General features: G+C 37.5%; 1 protein-coding gene across 4 annotated transcripts in view; it reads left to right on the forward strand.

Annotated features, from left to right (window-relative positions):
* Nucleotides 1–16,000, forward strand: part of ASAP1 (ArfGAP with SH3 domain, ankyrin repeat and PH domain 1) — a 149,136-nt gene that overhangs the window by 97,868 nt on the left and 35,268 nt on the right. For all 4 annotated transcript variants that reach the window (XM_062627013.1, XM_062627011.1, XM_062627010.1 and 1 more), the window contains 8 exons: nucleotides 1,607–1,707; nucleotides 2,125–2,194; nucleotides 3,247–3,334; nucleotides 3,874–3,922; nucleotides 10,051–10,214; nucleotides 11,761–11,894; nucleotides 12,895–12,986; nucleotides 13,754–13,940. In XM_062627013.1, coding sequence (XP_062482997.1) covers nucleotides 1,607–1,707; nucleotides 2,125–2,194; nucleotides 3,247–3,334; nucleotides 3,874–3,922; nucleotides 10,051–10,214; nucleotides 11,761–11,894; nucleotides 12,895–12,986; nucleotides 13,754–13,940 — 885 coding nt within the window. The remainder of the gene's footprint in view (nucleotides 1–1,606; nucleotides 1,708–2,124; nucleotides 2,195–3,246; nucleotides 3,335–3,873; nucleotides 3,923–10,050; nucleotides 10,215–11,760; nucleotides 11,895–12,894; nucleotides 12,987–13,753; nucleotides 13,941–16,000) is intronic.

Below are 16,000 nucleotides of genomic sequence, written 5' to 3' on the forward strand. Positions count from 1 at the left end.
GGAAACCAGGCCTTAAATACAGTCTTCTATTCCCTATTTTTGTATGCTAATTATTGGTACACATGTAAGTTAATAGCTCTAAGTTGAATGTAGCTAGTGTTTAGAATCATGTTTCATGTCTGTTTTCTTGATTATTTCCTTTCCTCAAATCTCCATCTGATGGACACTTTGGAACAGGAATTATGTCTCATTTCATTCTTTCCTAAGCTAATACAAGTAGGAGGTTTGAAATACACTTGTAATAAAAAAGCTCCTTATTGTGGTAGCGTAAACATGGCACATTGCACACAGCCGTTGTGCTGCTTCCAGCAGTTTCACCAAACACTTCTCTCAACTCCCATTATGAATTTATTACCAAATGAAAAAACAGTTGTAAGGACACTGAATAAAATAGGAGGGAGTAATCTTCAGTATATATTGGTTACGGTAATTGGAAGAAACTGCTTTGAGAGAGAAACGGTTATTGCCAAGGGAGTCATGGAACTTCTTTTGATCTTTTTGTGGGATTTTGTCAGATGTTTTGCAGATAAATGTGTCACAGCTATATTTAAAACTCTGTCAATGTGTCCTTAATGGTACCTTTTTATATACACTTGCAAAAAATTAAAAGCTAACTTTGGACCTGATCTTTTTCAAAGGAAGAAAATTCAGAATTGGCTCCGGTTTGGTGGAGGATGCAGTCTAGCTATCACTTTAGATAATTTAAACGTATTGAAGAGTGGAAGGCATTTAATAAGAATTGATCCTTCAGTCATCTTAGGTGCTTTTTAATCCAATATCATATATGCAAGGTTGCACAGATTCTATTATGATGTTTTGTTACTTGATGAGAAAAGACACCAGTGTGCCTAAGAGTAATTTTTGCCTTCTTTCTAGTACTGTTGTTAGAAAGGGGAATCGTTTTACTAGATGTGGGGGCTACGCAATTTATGTTCAAGGAACATGGTTTTTAAATAAAATAATAATTCTTGTTTTAAATTATTTGCTTTCTCTTCCCTCTGTTCCTTTTGCCTTTCGTGATCGAAGTCTAGGAGAGTAAGTCAATGTTTTAATGAACTTTGGGGGATTTGTTTTTGCTGATGCACTTACAACAATCTGTTTCACTCAATTGTTTCACTAGATCAGGCCAAATGTTCTTGCAGTTGACTTCATGCACTAAACCTCATGATTTACGTGCATATTTTTTAATTGGATTAAAAACCCCAGTGATAATTAGTATTTGATTCTGGTTTATAGATGTGTTTTTCTGTATATATGCATGCTATATTCTGTTGCTTTCTTTTTGCAAATTTATCTTAGCATTTTACTCTTTAACTGTAAGATTCTACAGTATTTCTATATTTTAAAAGTCATTATTTTGAGATGAATATTTGCCTTATGAAGTAACTGAATCTTGAACATGCAGTTAGTTCAGGATCGAGTGATGTAAAAGCAAGCTTTCCTGTGGTTGTAAACTCCTACATGCGGTAGGAGTTCTCTTTTTAAATCTTTATGAATTTGTGGAGTTGTGGTAGAGAAGAGAAATAAAGTAAAAGAGGCTTAAAGGTTAGGAAAACTTAACTGTGCATGTCAGGAAATATTAATGGTGTTTTTTTCCCTTTTTTAGGATTCACAGAGCAGGCAAGGAGGATATAGTATGCATCAGCTGCAGGGGAATAAGGAATATGGTAGTGAGAAGAAAGGTTATCTTTTAAAGAAGAGTGATGGGTATGTTCTTGGAGCGCATTGTACATAATGAGAACTCTTACCATGTTTATGCACTGATTATATTGTTTTCTACTGTGGGTGCTTAAGGCACATTCTTCTAAGTGCCGCAAGTACTCAAGAATTTCACAGTTCAAATCTGAGCACAGATTTGAGTTTCATATGGTAAATGCAAAAAGCATGTCAAGCAATCATAAAAAACAAAGTCATATTAAAAAGAAAGCTATTGTTTTTATGAGTCTCTGCAAAGTGATTAAGACCTGTCATAAAATTCTGATTTGCTTTTGGTGAGGCATTTAGTAAAATTCTGACTGCATCTGTTTGTTTCTCAAGGCTAATCTTCTCAAAATGTCAATGGAATAAACATGTGTTTTGAAGTCATGTCTAGTTACCGAATTTGTTGTTGATGTTATTCTTTAGGTTAAGGAAAGTATGGCAAAGAAGAAAGTGCACTGTTAAAAATGGAATTCTTACCATATCACATGCAACGGTAAGTTATTTTTATGCCTTTTTATTAAAATAGTAAATTAACATTATCCTTTCCTAGTGAATCTGCTGGTTTTAGTCTACTATTACAGAAAAATATGCCATTTCTGCTTCTGACTGTTGAAGTTCTATGGGTTGCCAGAAGTTGGAGACAGATTTATGGAAGTACTGTTCCACTTGCTCTGTTGAATTCTTTGCTAATTGTCTGCTGCTGACCACTAGTGGGAACTTCAGGTTAAATGGAGCAGCACATCTGTTCTTACTACACCTTTGAGATATGGGATGAGATTCAGCTGAATAGAATGAAATGGCTGCAGTGCAGCTGTCTGCATCAGAGCAAGATCTTGTAGACTTCTCTCCTAGCCACTGGAGAGAATTGGTCAATGCAGTCAAAAGAGTCTGGGTAATTTGATCAGATGTCTTGTTATAAACTCAGTTTTGGCTGTTGGCTGTACTGGAAGACCAATAATTAGCTCATACATAGATGTCATAGATGTTTTATTCCTACATAGGATGTTAACTGTTTAAAACATTTTAATGCCTGCACATTCATTTTGTAAAAGAAATTGAAGTTGTTCAACTAATCAGTGAGAAAATGAGCCTAAAAGCTGGTTAATTTCAAAACTTCCTGTGGGCTGCATGAAGTTAAGTAAACTCTTCTTTAGCCTTCTAAAATGTCTTCAGTTATTTCCCCCACTGTTGTAGATTATGACAGTTGATTTAATACTTGCTGTAATGAAAAATTGCATAATAGTTTTACCATTGGTTTATGAGATACAAGTAAACCTTCAGTATTAGCATATTCTAAATTTAGGTTTATTCCATTAATTCCTTTCAAATAGTCAGGAAGAGTTGCCGTGAAGATTTCAGTCTTTAGATTTAGCAGTCTGTCCATTCTGAGAGGCCAGGTCAGACAAAGTCGTACAGGTCTCGTCTTTGAGGTTGTACATGTATGCATGCCCACACTTTAAATTAATATCACATATACCTGCTCCCAGAAAAGAAAAATAATCCTAAATCAAGACATTTTAAAAGTAAATCAAGTTTTCTTTTTAGTCCAACAGGCAACCAGCTAAATTGAATTTATTGACCTGCCAGGTGAAGCCAAATGCTGAAGATAAGAAGTCTTTTGATCTAATATCACGTATGTAGCAATTTGAGTACTGCCTTGCACTCTTATTGCCAAATGCATTATTGCCAAAAATGTCATTACAAGATAGTTTGAGTATAAATAAAAGTATAAATAAGGCTATAGTTCAAAATTCAGGTCTGTATCCGGATACATGCAGTGCTTCGTAAGTGTGCAGATCTCTTCAGTTTTGAAGATGGGTTCAATGGACAAATGAATAAAAGATGTTTTGTGTGTGATATAAATACTGCTTGTTTGTGACAAGGTTTTGCTTCAAAAGGGCAAAATTTGACTCATGCTTATTTTTCATATTTCTAAACTAACACTTTTGAAATATGTACATAAATCAAAATTCGCTTATTCCATCTTTCTCTGTTTTTTCTTTTCTCTTGGAATCATTTTCCATAGATATAAATAAAGTATTAATGTTGCTGCTTAATTGCAATTGCTCTGCAGGGCTTTGGTTGCCAAGTAGGTTTTAGTAACCTACTAAATACGTAGCTATTTTAGAATGTATCATGTACCAAATGAAAATATGTATTTATTCATTTCAGATAACAGAACATACCACTTTCAAGCAGAAGATGAACAGGAATACGTAGCGTAAGAACATTTCTAAGTTTTCAAGTTTGTTTTGCCATTAAGGCTGTATAAAAATAACACCTAACAGTGGAAATACATTTCTCAGTTAATCGTAGAATCATATAATGGTTTGGGTTGGAAAGGACCTTAAGATCGTCTGGTTCCAACCCCCAATAATGCAGGAGTTGTGCCTACGGTTGTAAATCTGTAAGTGTAAACTATTTTGTGCCCACTACAGGGCTTTTTGAAAACCCTGTAACACTAAAAGCAAAACAAAATCCAACCAACCAAACCTTCATTTAGGTCATGTACCCTGCCAGCGCGTGGTTTGCGTGCAGTTGCTTGGCAGGTACTGTAGATCAGGTTATTAAGGGGCAAATGAAATGTTTTCTACTTGCTCTTAAACCTTCTGTGTCAACCTCTTTTTTTGCAGTTACTAGTTTTCCTCCTGATCTTACCTTTTCTTTTAAATTAAAAATAATAAATAGATAAAAGGTCTCCATATAACACAAAGGCGATGCATCTTTTGTACAGTAGGCCTAGAAATAAACAGACCTGAGATTTGTGTACTTCAGAATCCAGTAAATTGCTTCATTAATGTGTGTTTTCAACCAGATTATTCCCTTTAAACCAATCTTTCTTCCTGCTGGATCAGAGCTACTTCTTGCCTGAGAACTATGTACTACTTTTTTTCCTCCTGAATATTTCTGTTATCAAAAATGAGTTGTGCAGGAAGCTACAAGCTCATCACCTGGCAGCTCTAGAAAAGAAAGCGGCAAGCCTGAGCATTCCAGGCTGCCTCATTCTTCAGGACTATTGTGCTCCTTTGTTACATGCCTATATTCTAATGGAAGATGGTGTTGCTCCATGTGTATTTTAAAGGAGCAAGGAATGCTGGTAGGGTATTTCAGTTGTTTGCTAGTGTTGGGAGGCAGTGGCATTGACAGTTCAACGCTGGGAGACATGGATAAAATGAGGAGGCTGGGTAATTCTTTGCCATGCGGCTGTTTGCTTCCAGAGTCTCCCACAACTTTATGCTGGCTCTTAGAGTGCAAGGCTGACCTGCTAGTCATGCTTAGTGCAGTCATTCTGGAATTTAATTATTCCAGTGATGTTCTCAGTCGAGAAGAAAACACTGTTATTTCTGATCAGTACTGGATTTGGTGAGTCATAAGGTTTTGTGTCTCTGCCATAAATTAGTTTTTACTAATTTGTTGATTTAAAAGGTCAAGGGTTTTGTTTAACACATGAGCAAGGTGGGGAGAATACATTAGTGATGTACTTCTGATTGGCAGGTCTATCAGTTCAGTTTAGCTAGCTCTCTGTTGGCCTGTTTTGAAATTCCAGGCTGGTTTTGTTTCCCGTTAAAAGCATACTTTCCATTTGTTTACCCCTGAAGTCTGGTTTATCACTTCAAAGTCCAGTGGCTGAAAAAATAGCTTGTACTGGAATACAGAATCATAGAGTATCTCAAGTTGGTAAGCACCCATCGGGATCACCAAGTCCGACTCATTGCTCCTCACAGGATTTCCTAAAACTAAACCATGTGACTGAGAGCATCATCTGGATGCTCCTTGAGCTCTGACAGTTTCAGAGCTGTGACTGTGTCCCTGGGGGCCAGCCTGTTCCAGTGACCAACCACCCTCTCAGTGAAGAACCTTTTCCTGATGTCCCATCTGAACTTCCCCTAGTGCAGCTTCATCCCGTTTCTTTGTGTCCTACCCCTGGTCACCAGAGAAAGGAGATCAGCTCCTCCTCTCTGCACCTGCATGAGGAAGGTGTCAACTGCGATGAAGGCACCCCATAGCCTTCTCTTCCCCAGGCTGAACAAACCAGGTGACCTCAGCTGCTTCTCCTAAGTCTTGCCCTGGGGCCTTTCACCATCTTGGTTGCCCTCCTCTGGACACAATCTACTAGTCTGATGTCCTCCTTATACTGAGACATCTAAAACTGCACACGGTACTCAAGGTGGGGCCATGCCAGTGCAGTGCACAGTGGAGTGTAGCATCTTAATGCTGATGCAAGTTTAAAAAGTTTTGTTTGGCTGAAGAGACATTATATGCATGCAAGTGCTGAAATACATGCACACAAACTAAGTGTATTTTGCCCATATTGGCACTGTAAGCCACATTCAAAAAGGTATTGTAATGCTACTCAGACAAGTGTTCCGTTTCAGAAGATCGCTTAAGTGACCCAAGTAATGGTATCTGCTGGAGATGCACATAGAAACTTACCTTTCTTTTCCTTTAGGAAAATTTCTGCAATATCTTTAGTTAGTTGAAGTTCATGATCCAGAATGGCTGTTAATGTGTTGATGAAAAACTACTGTATAACCAAATGGTCTGTTTTTCTTGTGCAGCTACTGAGTAGTCCTGAATTGCTTTATTATCTAAGGTGTCATGTGAACAGCACCCTTTGACTTCTAATCTTACCGATTTGAGTGTTCTGCAGGAGCTATGTGATGTAGCTCCTTGATTATAGTTGTCATCCTCTTGTTCCGGTTTTCACCTGAATTGTATATGTGTGCCTCACTGTCGACCTTTTCTTCTCCGTCTTGTGTTTTGTCCACCCAGTTTTAATGCCGCCTCCATTCTGTCTTTTTTCCTTTGTTCACCAATTGATTTTCAGATTATAGAATCATAGAATCAGAATCCTTCCATAAATCTAAATAGAGGAAAAAAGCAAAGATGCATTTATACTCTAGTTTAATTGACCTTGCATGCATTTTCCTAGTGAGCATTTGAAACTGCTTCCTTAAATAGCTTCTCAAACTAGTTAAAACTAATAATGATTTTAAAAAGCAGATGGTTTAAAATACAAATCAGTGAAACCGATGTTCTGTTACAGGTTTGCTTCCCCTCAAACATTGCCTTTACTTCAGTGCATTTCTTGATTATTTTTTAGTTTCTTATTTTTATCCAGCCAGCTCTCTGTTGACCTTTAATTACTGCTTGACTGCCTTTAAAGTCTCAGTGGGTTTTATTAGTTTCTCTAATAGATAGTACAGTGGGTGTGGGGGGAGAGGAAGGAGGTATGTCTATGTGCATATATATATATTTGTGTATATTATGAGAAACAGAACCTCAGATCTCTAAAAAACCAGGTTATTTTTAACATTTGCAATAAGAGGTACTTTCTACTTTGATAATTGGATATTTGATATTGGGTATTTGATAATTGTGGATAAGGCCAAACGTGCTCCAGATAAAATATTTTAGTTCTTTTCTACTCTCTTTGAAGCCCAAGAGTATCTTGATTTCTGTAGGAGATGCCTGGAATATTAACAAAGCTATTCCAAATTTCTGCTATGAAGAAACATGCATCTAACTTCAGTATAGTGTTTAGCATCAGTCTTCAGATGTTTTTTACTTTGGGAATACCAAAGGAATGGGAAGGTCTTGATACTCTCTGTTGCTTCTTCCATACAAAAAAGTTGTTTCTGAATGTTGGAAAAATATTATGCTATTTTTGTTCTGTTTATGCATTTACCTGGAAATAACACTGTTGCAGTAGTGATTGTCAGAAGAGACATAATCCTTTATTGCAAACTGAAATAACTGATTGTTGTCTTGGTGGGGAGGGAAAGGAGGAGCTTTTATTGGCATAGAAATACTGGACTAATCCACCCAAAACTAACGAATACTTCTCCTTCATTGGATCCAGAAGTCACCCATGATGCCAGATTTTTGTTTAGCCTCATGATTTTCTTCAGCACTGGGAATCTCCAGCAAACAGAATGCCTTAAATGATCGTGAGACTGCAGAGATTCAGAAAGAGAAGTGTAGTAGCAGATTGGGCAACCTGGTTTACTGTATTTGATAGAAGACAAAGAGGTTCTGTTAAGACTTGAGTAAATTTTAAATTATTTGAAAGAACAATACAAAGTATTAATAGAGTCACAGAATGGTTTGGGTTGGACAGGACCTTTGAGATCGTCCAGTTCCCACCCCTTACCATGGGCAGGGGACACCTTCTGCTAGACTGGGTTGCTCAAGGCCCCGTCCAACTTGGCCTTGGTATTACCAGAAGTTTTCTGACTGTTACCTTGACACTGGTGGTATAAAATAAAGAAAATACATTTTTTAAAAACAAAGCAAAAAAGGATAGTTGTATAGATAAGAAAAAGAGAAAGAACAGCAGCCAGAAGGCAGTTTTTATAAACTATTGGCATTGAATTAGTATCTTTATTGATTTGAGTTGTGTGGTTTGGGTGCACAGCCTGCCAGAAGGCCAGGTGACCAACGGGGGACCTGTATAATTAGCACCAGTCATTAAGAATGTGTCTGCTGTGCTTGTGTTCAATGGGCCTTGCTGCTGCTGTCTGGGGCAAGCTGACACAGCAGTGCCAAGCAGCCTTGGGCAGGGCTTCCCTCTAGCTGAGGAAGCACAACCAAAATAAGCTACTGCTCTTCCAGTTTAGAAACCTGTAATATGGAGATCTGTATCAAACTAACAGCTGGCTCAGTCATGTTGTGTTTATTTTAATGACATCTAATATTTTTTTGATTGTTCCTGCATAGTTGAGTTTTATTCAAATTCTGCCTTTTTAACAAACTAATCAAACTGTAACCCTGAAAGAAATTGTCATCAAATGCTGGAATAAATGTTGTCTGCCTGATTTTAATGATTATTTTACCGCTTGTTTAACCAAACATTACTGTAATATTAGAAGGAAGACACTGCTGCCTCTTGAGTTTGTTAATAACCTTGGATGTCATCAGAAAACTTGCAGAAGAATGCCATCTAGTGTGGGTTCTTGTATGTTATCATATAACTGGAGATAATGGAAATACATTGATTTCAGCATATAAACTATGGGGCAAATTTGGTTTTAATTTGTTAAATTTCTTTTATTTTTGAGGGTGATTTTTTAAATAATTTAAGCATTTTCTGTTTTTATAAATCCAACTTCTCAGACTATTCTTTGCCCATTAGATTTAAAAAATGTATGCATATCAAGTTATTATATACAGTATATATAGTTAACATATGTATATGTAGTTATATGTAGTTCAAGCTCTGAATCTGTATTGCAAGATTATGTATATGAATTCCTCTCTGAAATCCTTTTAAAGTTTGTCTTTTCATTATGATTTCAGTGAGAAATGATGAATCTCAATCTGAAGTTTGCTTAGATGACCGCAGCCATTTCAATCCCTTTCAGCAGATTGGTGACTGCAGATAATTGGAATATTGTAAACAGGAAATGTGAGGACACTACCAGTTTAAAATATTCCTATGTAAAAAATATGTGTTTGCAGTAGATCTAAAATCATTGTACCTGGGAGGATTTCTATATTTAACTTGCAGTGCTGCCTCACTTAGGAAAAAGAGCATCTGCAACATGATTGTCCTTAGTGTCACTGCTTTCCCTTCTTTACTTCCACCGGGAGGGCAGCAGCCCCTGGGAGGGATTTTTTGGGTTAGTTGTCATTTAAAACATCATTGTATAAACAAAACCTTGCAGAGTGGTTGGGAGCGGGGGCAGCCATTGCCTGAAATATTATTGAAGAGTCTTGATATGCTGCATTCAACAGTTGCTCTTTTCTGTTAGCTCTCAGTATGGTTACTCCTCTGCCATGCTCTCTTCTTTAGCTAGTTGTTGCCATGGCAGTTTTCATTAATTTGGTCATTACAGTCTGACTCTGAGTGCACCGAGACCTGCATTTTGAAAGGCAACTAGCCATTAGGACATTAAAAATGTGCTTGCTGTCTCCTCTGTGAAGAGAGATGCACACTGGAGAAAGTAGTGGTTGCAATTTTCTCTTTCAGTAATGGGATAGATTTCAGGAAGATCTTAGACACCTACTTTTAAAACAGTTAAATTTACAGGAGCTTAATGGCATCCTTTCTCTTCCACAGCGTCTGCTTATTTGAGGAACTTGAGAACTGTGCTGCTTTGGCTTTAAATTGTTCACCAAAGGGATTTTAGAATTAAGACTTTTTCTCTTTGCCTTTTCTCATTCTTTATTACTTTTTCTCAAATCTTTCCTTTCCACCTCTCACTTTCCTCCCACTCGGTCTCTCCCACAGTACAATCCCTCCTTATATTCCCACTAATATTTTGTTCCTGGCAAGCTTTCTATGGTTTATAGGTTAACTTGTATTTACAAATGCAGATCTTCATTAAGGTCTTTATCTTGTGCTAGATGGATATCAGTATTGACTAACAGCAAAGAAGAAGCATTAAATATGGCATTCCGTGGAGAGCAGAGCACAGGGGAGAACAGTTTAGAGGATCTGACAAAAGCCATTATTGATGACATACAGAGATTACCCGGAAATGAAGTCTGTTGTGATTGTGGCTCACCAGGTATCTCAATTTGTTCATGTCATCAACTTCTTGTTGGAAGCAAAGTAATTTCTTTAGAGATGTGTTTGTAGAGTGCAAACTAATTTTTTAAGTGATGTGTTGATCAGTCTTCAACCTGTTTTTAAAAGAACAAATACGACTTTCGTACATTAGTTCCATTTAATTCACTAAAATATTTTTGTGTGTTGTCTGTGCTTACTTCCAGCAGTTCAAGCCCCTCTGGAGTTTGAACTGTTCTTGTTGCACTGTCTCTAGATGCTTGTTGCACTTGAATGGAAGTTGCTTGGCATCACTGATCCTGTGCATGCTACTAAGTAGAAGTGAGTAATGCTTAGACAATGATTGTGGAAAAATTGACCTGGCCAGGATCTTACTCTGAGGTTTTATCTTGGCATGAGACTATTGGAACTGCAGTAGCAAAAATACCTAATCTTGTGCAAAGAATGAGACCCAGAGTTGAAATCCTCTCAGATAATATCTTCAGAAGTGCAGAGTTACAGGTCAGTTACATGTCACTTAAACCTAGAGATGAGTCAAATCGTCATAGTACTACTGAACTGATACGGTAGTTGGCAGCTGCTACCGCTTTCACATCTGAAGAGATAGTTCATGAAGGTGATGTTCGTTTGGAACTGAGTAGATAGTGTGTGTCTTAAAGATGCTCACTGATGCAGAACTGATCCAAATAGGAAATACCTAGATAAAAAATGCAAACTGGAGTATAATTTTGTCATATCCTGGAATTGGTTCATTCAATTAGTCCATGATGTAAAGCTACAGAAATTCAGATTACGGTTCTCACTCTTCGTTTAATTTATAGTGAAGTTTTAAGCTTCACTCCTGCACCCCAGCTTGCTGCTTTAAAACTCCTGACAATGCTTTGTCAGTTACTATTTAAGATCAAGGAAGGGATTGATTTGAAAAAATGTATGTGTCTGGAAATATGTCTGGAGCTTTTTCTTTTCCTTAAAAAATGGTCTTGCTTCTTATGTAGCATTCATAGTGTAAGATCTATTCTCATATTACATGCAGATCTCCTACCATGGCAGCAATGTTTTTTTGTCCTGGACTAGCCAGCATTACTAAAATGTTCTACAACATATTACTGTTTTACATATTGAAAAATGCTATAGTCAATCTTTTATGAAGAAAGACTATTTAAAATTTAAGATGTAAAGATTAAAACTTTGTTGCCAACAGTGGAATTTAGGAGATCTGTTCCTTTTAAGAACAGGAAGCAAAGGCCTTACTTTCTACAAGAAAAAAATCCTAAATGTATTCAAATACAGTCATTCAGTATGGATTTGTACATCTGAATTCAGTGCCTTTGGGGCTGTCTCTAGATCTGAAAAACTTAATTCCATTGGTATCAATCTGTGGTTAAATTTGCGTTGTGGTTTGGAGAAAACTATGGAATATTCTTAGTTTATTTCCATTTGTTAAAGCATTAAATGAGGAATCATTTCAGAATGCATTGGGATTTCTTACCACCATTGAAAAACTTTTCTTGGACTTTGATTAAATACGTTGTTTTGCAATTCTGCAGATCCAACATGGCTATCAACTAACTTGGGCATTTTAACCTGCATTGAGTGTTCTGGAATACACAGAGAAATGGGTGTCCATATTTCTCGAATCCAGTCTTTGGAATTAGACAAATTAGGAACGTCTGAACTCTTGGTAAGTTCTTTTAATTTGGATTGTTTTATTCTTTTCTAGTCAGATGTTCTGGATACAGGTATCATTCAGCTGTATAATTTACTGTTAAATTTTTTCAAGGTATGTGTTTTGCAGAATGTTGTCTTCAGATTTTTGTATCTATCTTACAGGAGTTTTTTTACTGTTATGTGTTATTGATGCTTTTAACCATCTGTCGCTTCTGATGTTAATTTGCAGAATGAATATTGACAGTAGTGCCATCAGGATTTTGCCTCTCATTAGCGGATCTTGACCTTAAATCAGAGCAGCCCAAAATTTCATGTAATTAAAGAAAATGAAAGCTAATTTAACTTGACAAGTGAGAATGACCATTGCTAATTCTGACAGAAAATTGTTAGGAGAATCTTTTAATTTTATGGAAGAAACCCTGTAACATTAAAATTACTCAAGGAATTTGATGCAGCTACTAAAACTAAACCAAACAAAAACAAAACAAAAAACAAAGAAAGAAAAAACACAGTTACGGCAGGTTTATCTCCTCAGCTGTGTTTGGTGTTTGAGAAGACACTTGTCACAGAAACTTTGTATGGGAAAATTGAGAGAAGATAAAAGGCAGTTCTGGATTTGTGTATGGTTTAACATTAGCACTGGAAGCATTTTTGAAATCTTGAGTTGCTTTCAAAGTTAGTAGTGATTTAAATCAAGTTTTACCAAGTGTGACTTTGCAGTAGGTCTGAGCTCCTTTCCAAAAGTAACTTCCTGTTTAGTGTACTAGAACTGTTTCAGTGTTTGTGCTGCTAGTTCCTCATTCTGTTCTTATGCTGGAGGTTGATTGTCTTCAAATACAGCAGCAGTGCCTGGGATGATCAGATTCACACTTAAAAATTTCAGTTCTTTTATATGTGTAATCACTATGCTTTTAGTCTGCAATTTGTTGTGTTCCATCTTTTAGCAATAGTGTGGAAAATGAACATTAATAGTCCAGGTTGTTGTATATTTTATTCTGTTTTTCTTATTGCAGCTGGCCAAGAATGTAGGAAATACTAGTTTTAATGATATTATGGAAGGGAATTTACCTAGTCCTTCACCTAAACCCACTCCATCAAGTGATATGTAAGTTTAGAATCTTTAAATTCTTTAACATTAAGTTTACTGTGGAATATATATGTGATGTAAAGTGTCTTAAAGAGTAACCAAGCCAGAGGAGGGCTGGGACAGCAGAAGAAAGGGATTTCTTACTCCACCTGTGGGGTTTCTTAGAAGTACAGACTTTTGTCATGCAGTCACATTTAAGCTACAGCTTCTTGGTGTAGAAAACTTCAGGTTTGGGTTTCAAGATCCATTATTTTGAATCTTGACAGTTTTTGAGTTTTGTAGCATCTCCTCAGGTGAGAGACACAGTTGGACTAAATGACACCAGGTTCAGGTACTGTCTTGAGATGGAGATGAGCTTTTTCTTTCTTTCCCTGGTGTTGGAGCTGCACAGAGAGCATCACAGATGTTGTTTTGCCACAGAAGGCTTTTTAACCTATTATGGTGTTTTCTAGCTCACTAGAATGAGTTTTTAGCATGTTTTTCATGCTTGTCCTTTTTTTTAACAGACATGTTTCCATGAGAAATCACATTTCAGGCTTTGTTTTTTTTTTGGTCTTAGTCCTCAGAGTCAGAGTAATTTTTGTATGTAACAAGAAGGCAGGATAAAATTGAATATAGCCCTTGTTTGGGGCTTGTTTGCAAGACTGACATGCATCATAAGGTCTTTATCAATAGTTTTCTTCTTCCCTTCTCAGCTCCTGAATTAGGCAAGGTGAGTTTAAATTTAAGTCATTGACCCATTTTTCTAAATATTTCTAAACCAAGCTCTATTTTCACACCCACAGGACTGCACGTAAAGAATTTATCACTGCTAAATATGTAGATCATAAGTTCTCCAGGAAGACTTGTGCATCTGCAGCAGCTAAACTGAGTGAATTACTTGAGGCTGTCAAATCCAGGGATTTACTTGCACTAATTCAAGTCTATGCAGAGGGGGTAGAGCTAATGGAGCCACTGTTAGAGCCTGGACAGGTAAGCTTATCAGGTAAACAAAGCAGAGTATTTTAAGTAATGTGTATTTGTAAAATGTCTGGGACTGGGACTGTTCTCTTAGGTGCAAAACAAGAGAAATAACAGACTAAAATGTGGCATCCTTTGGGGAGGTAAGAAGATGTATCACTTGTCATCAAATCCTCTGAAGGACCGTGAAACGTAATAGTAGTATCATACTGTTCTAGGTGCAACTATTATGTTGAACAGCACCTGTTCTGCAGTGTGTTTCTTTAGGATAAGGCCTAGAGAAAGAAAGGGCTTGTCTTGATAACCCTGGCTCACCTGATACCGCAAACAATATCATATCTGCTTTTGTAGTAGATGTTGAAGGAACACATTAATGACTGTGCACAAGTCTCTGTTTCTCTGTGAGGAAAGAAAATACAATGCCTTCACAGCTTCTGATGAAACATTTACAGAAGTACAGTTTCTTTCAACCAGGAAGACAGATTCATTTATTATTTTTAATAAACTTCTGAATAGTTGATCTTCCGTCTAAAGTCAGTGACAGCTTTTTGGAAAAATCAGCCCAGCTTGACCTGGAGCATCCATGTAGAAAAAAAGCACTGTGTGTAACATTTCTATAGACAATTGCTGCTGTGTAACCAGTTGGTCAGCAATGTTTTCTCCCATTACTTTTGGACATAACTTGGAGCAATCAAGAACAAGTTCTGTGGAAATAGGTACCTTGGCAAAGGGCAGAGTGCCTGTCTGTATCAAGTGAAGGGAGTTCAGTATGGTCTCAGCACTTGAAATATCACAGAGTGCTTATCATGGAAACACATTACAAATTCTCGATCTACAAGGTGAACTTTCTATATTTATCATCCTTAGCAGTTACCACAGGGTTAGCTCCTTAGCATTTCTCAGCTGGTGATACCTAGACAGGTGTGAGCACCACCTGAAATGTGGGCTGCATTTAAGACATTGATGCACTGTAAATTCTCTGATGTTTAAAAAGTCTTTTTAGTTAAAGTTGTGATTTAAGTATGTGTACTGTAATATATTTTTAATGCCCCTTTTGATCAGTAGAAGTTAATGAGATCTGGTTTTAGATTAATTCCTCATCAACTTTGAATTAAACAGAACTTATATTGTCATTTAAATGCATAAATGCTTGTGTTGTATGTATAGAAAATGAAGTGTTATTCTGTTTAAGTTCATGAAGAGAAGCCCTATATCTGGGGAGGAACAAGCCCATGCACTAGTATATGCTAGGCACTACTCAGCTGGAAAGCAGCTTGGCAGAAAAAGGCCTGGGGGTCCTGGTGGACACCAGGCTGAAATAAGACAACAGTGTGCCCCTGCGGCAAGGAAAGCCAATGGTATATAGGCTGCAGTAGGCAAAGTACTGCCACCACGTTGATGGCAGTGATCCTTCCCCTCTACTCAGTGCTGGTGAGGCCATAGCTGGAGTACCGAGTCCAGTTCTGGTCTCCCCAGTACAAGAGAGACTTTGATGTACTGGAGAGAACACAGCGAAGGGCCACAGAGGTGTTCAGAGGACATGATACATGAGGAAAGGCTGAGAGATCTGGGACTTTTCAGACTTCAGAAGAGAAAGCTCAGGGAGATCTTACCCATATATAGAGGGAAGGTGTAAAGAAGATGTAGCCAGGCTCATTTCGGTGGTTCCCAGTGACAGGACCATAGGCAGTGGGCACAGTTTGAAACACAGGAGGTTCCCTCTGAACAAGGGGAAATTTTTTTCTTATTGTGAAGGTAACTATGCACTGACATGGGTTGCCCAGGGAGATTTTGGGGTCCTCCAACCTTGGAGAGATACTCCAGAGTCATGTGGACATGGTCCTGGAGAATTGGCTTTAGGTGGCCCTGCTTGGGGAGGGAGGTGGGACCAGATGTCCTCCACAGGTCTCTTCCAACTTCAACCATTCTATGATTCTGTAAGGGATTTAATGTAGGTAGGACTGTGATTTTGGTGGGGATTTTCCTAGGTTTTGTAGGAAATAGTCTTGTTGGGTATGCTTAGTGCTCACCAAGGTGTCATAAAGCAACAAGTACGTGAACTCACTCATTAT

This window comes from Pezoporus occidentalis, unplaced genomic scaffold (assembly GCF_034315485.1).
Source record: "Pezoporus occidentalis ecotype Australia unplaced genomic scaffold, CSIRO_AGI_Poc_V1 ctg3, whole genome shotgun sequence".
Classification (NCBI taxonomy): Eukaryota; Metazoa; Chordata; class Aves; order Psittaciformes; family Psittacidae; genus Pezoporus; species Pezoporus occidentalis.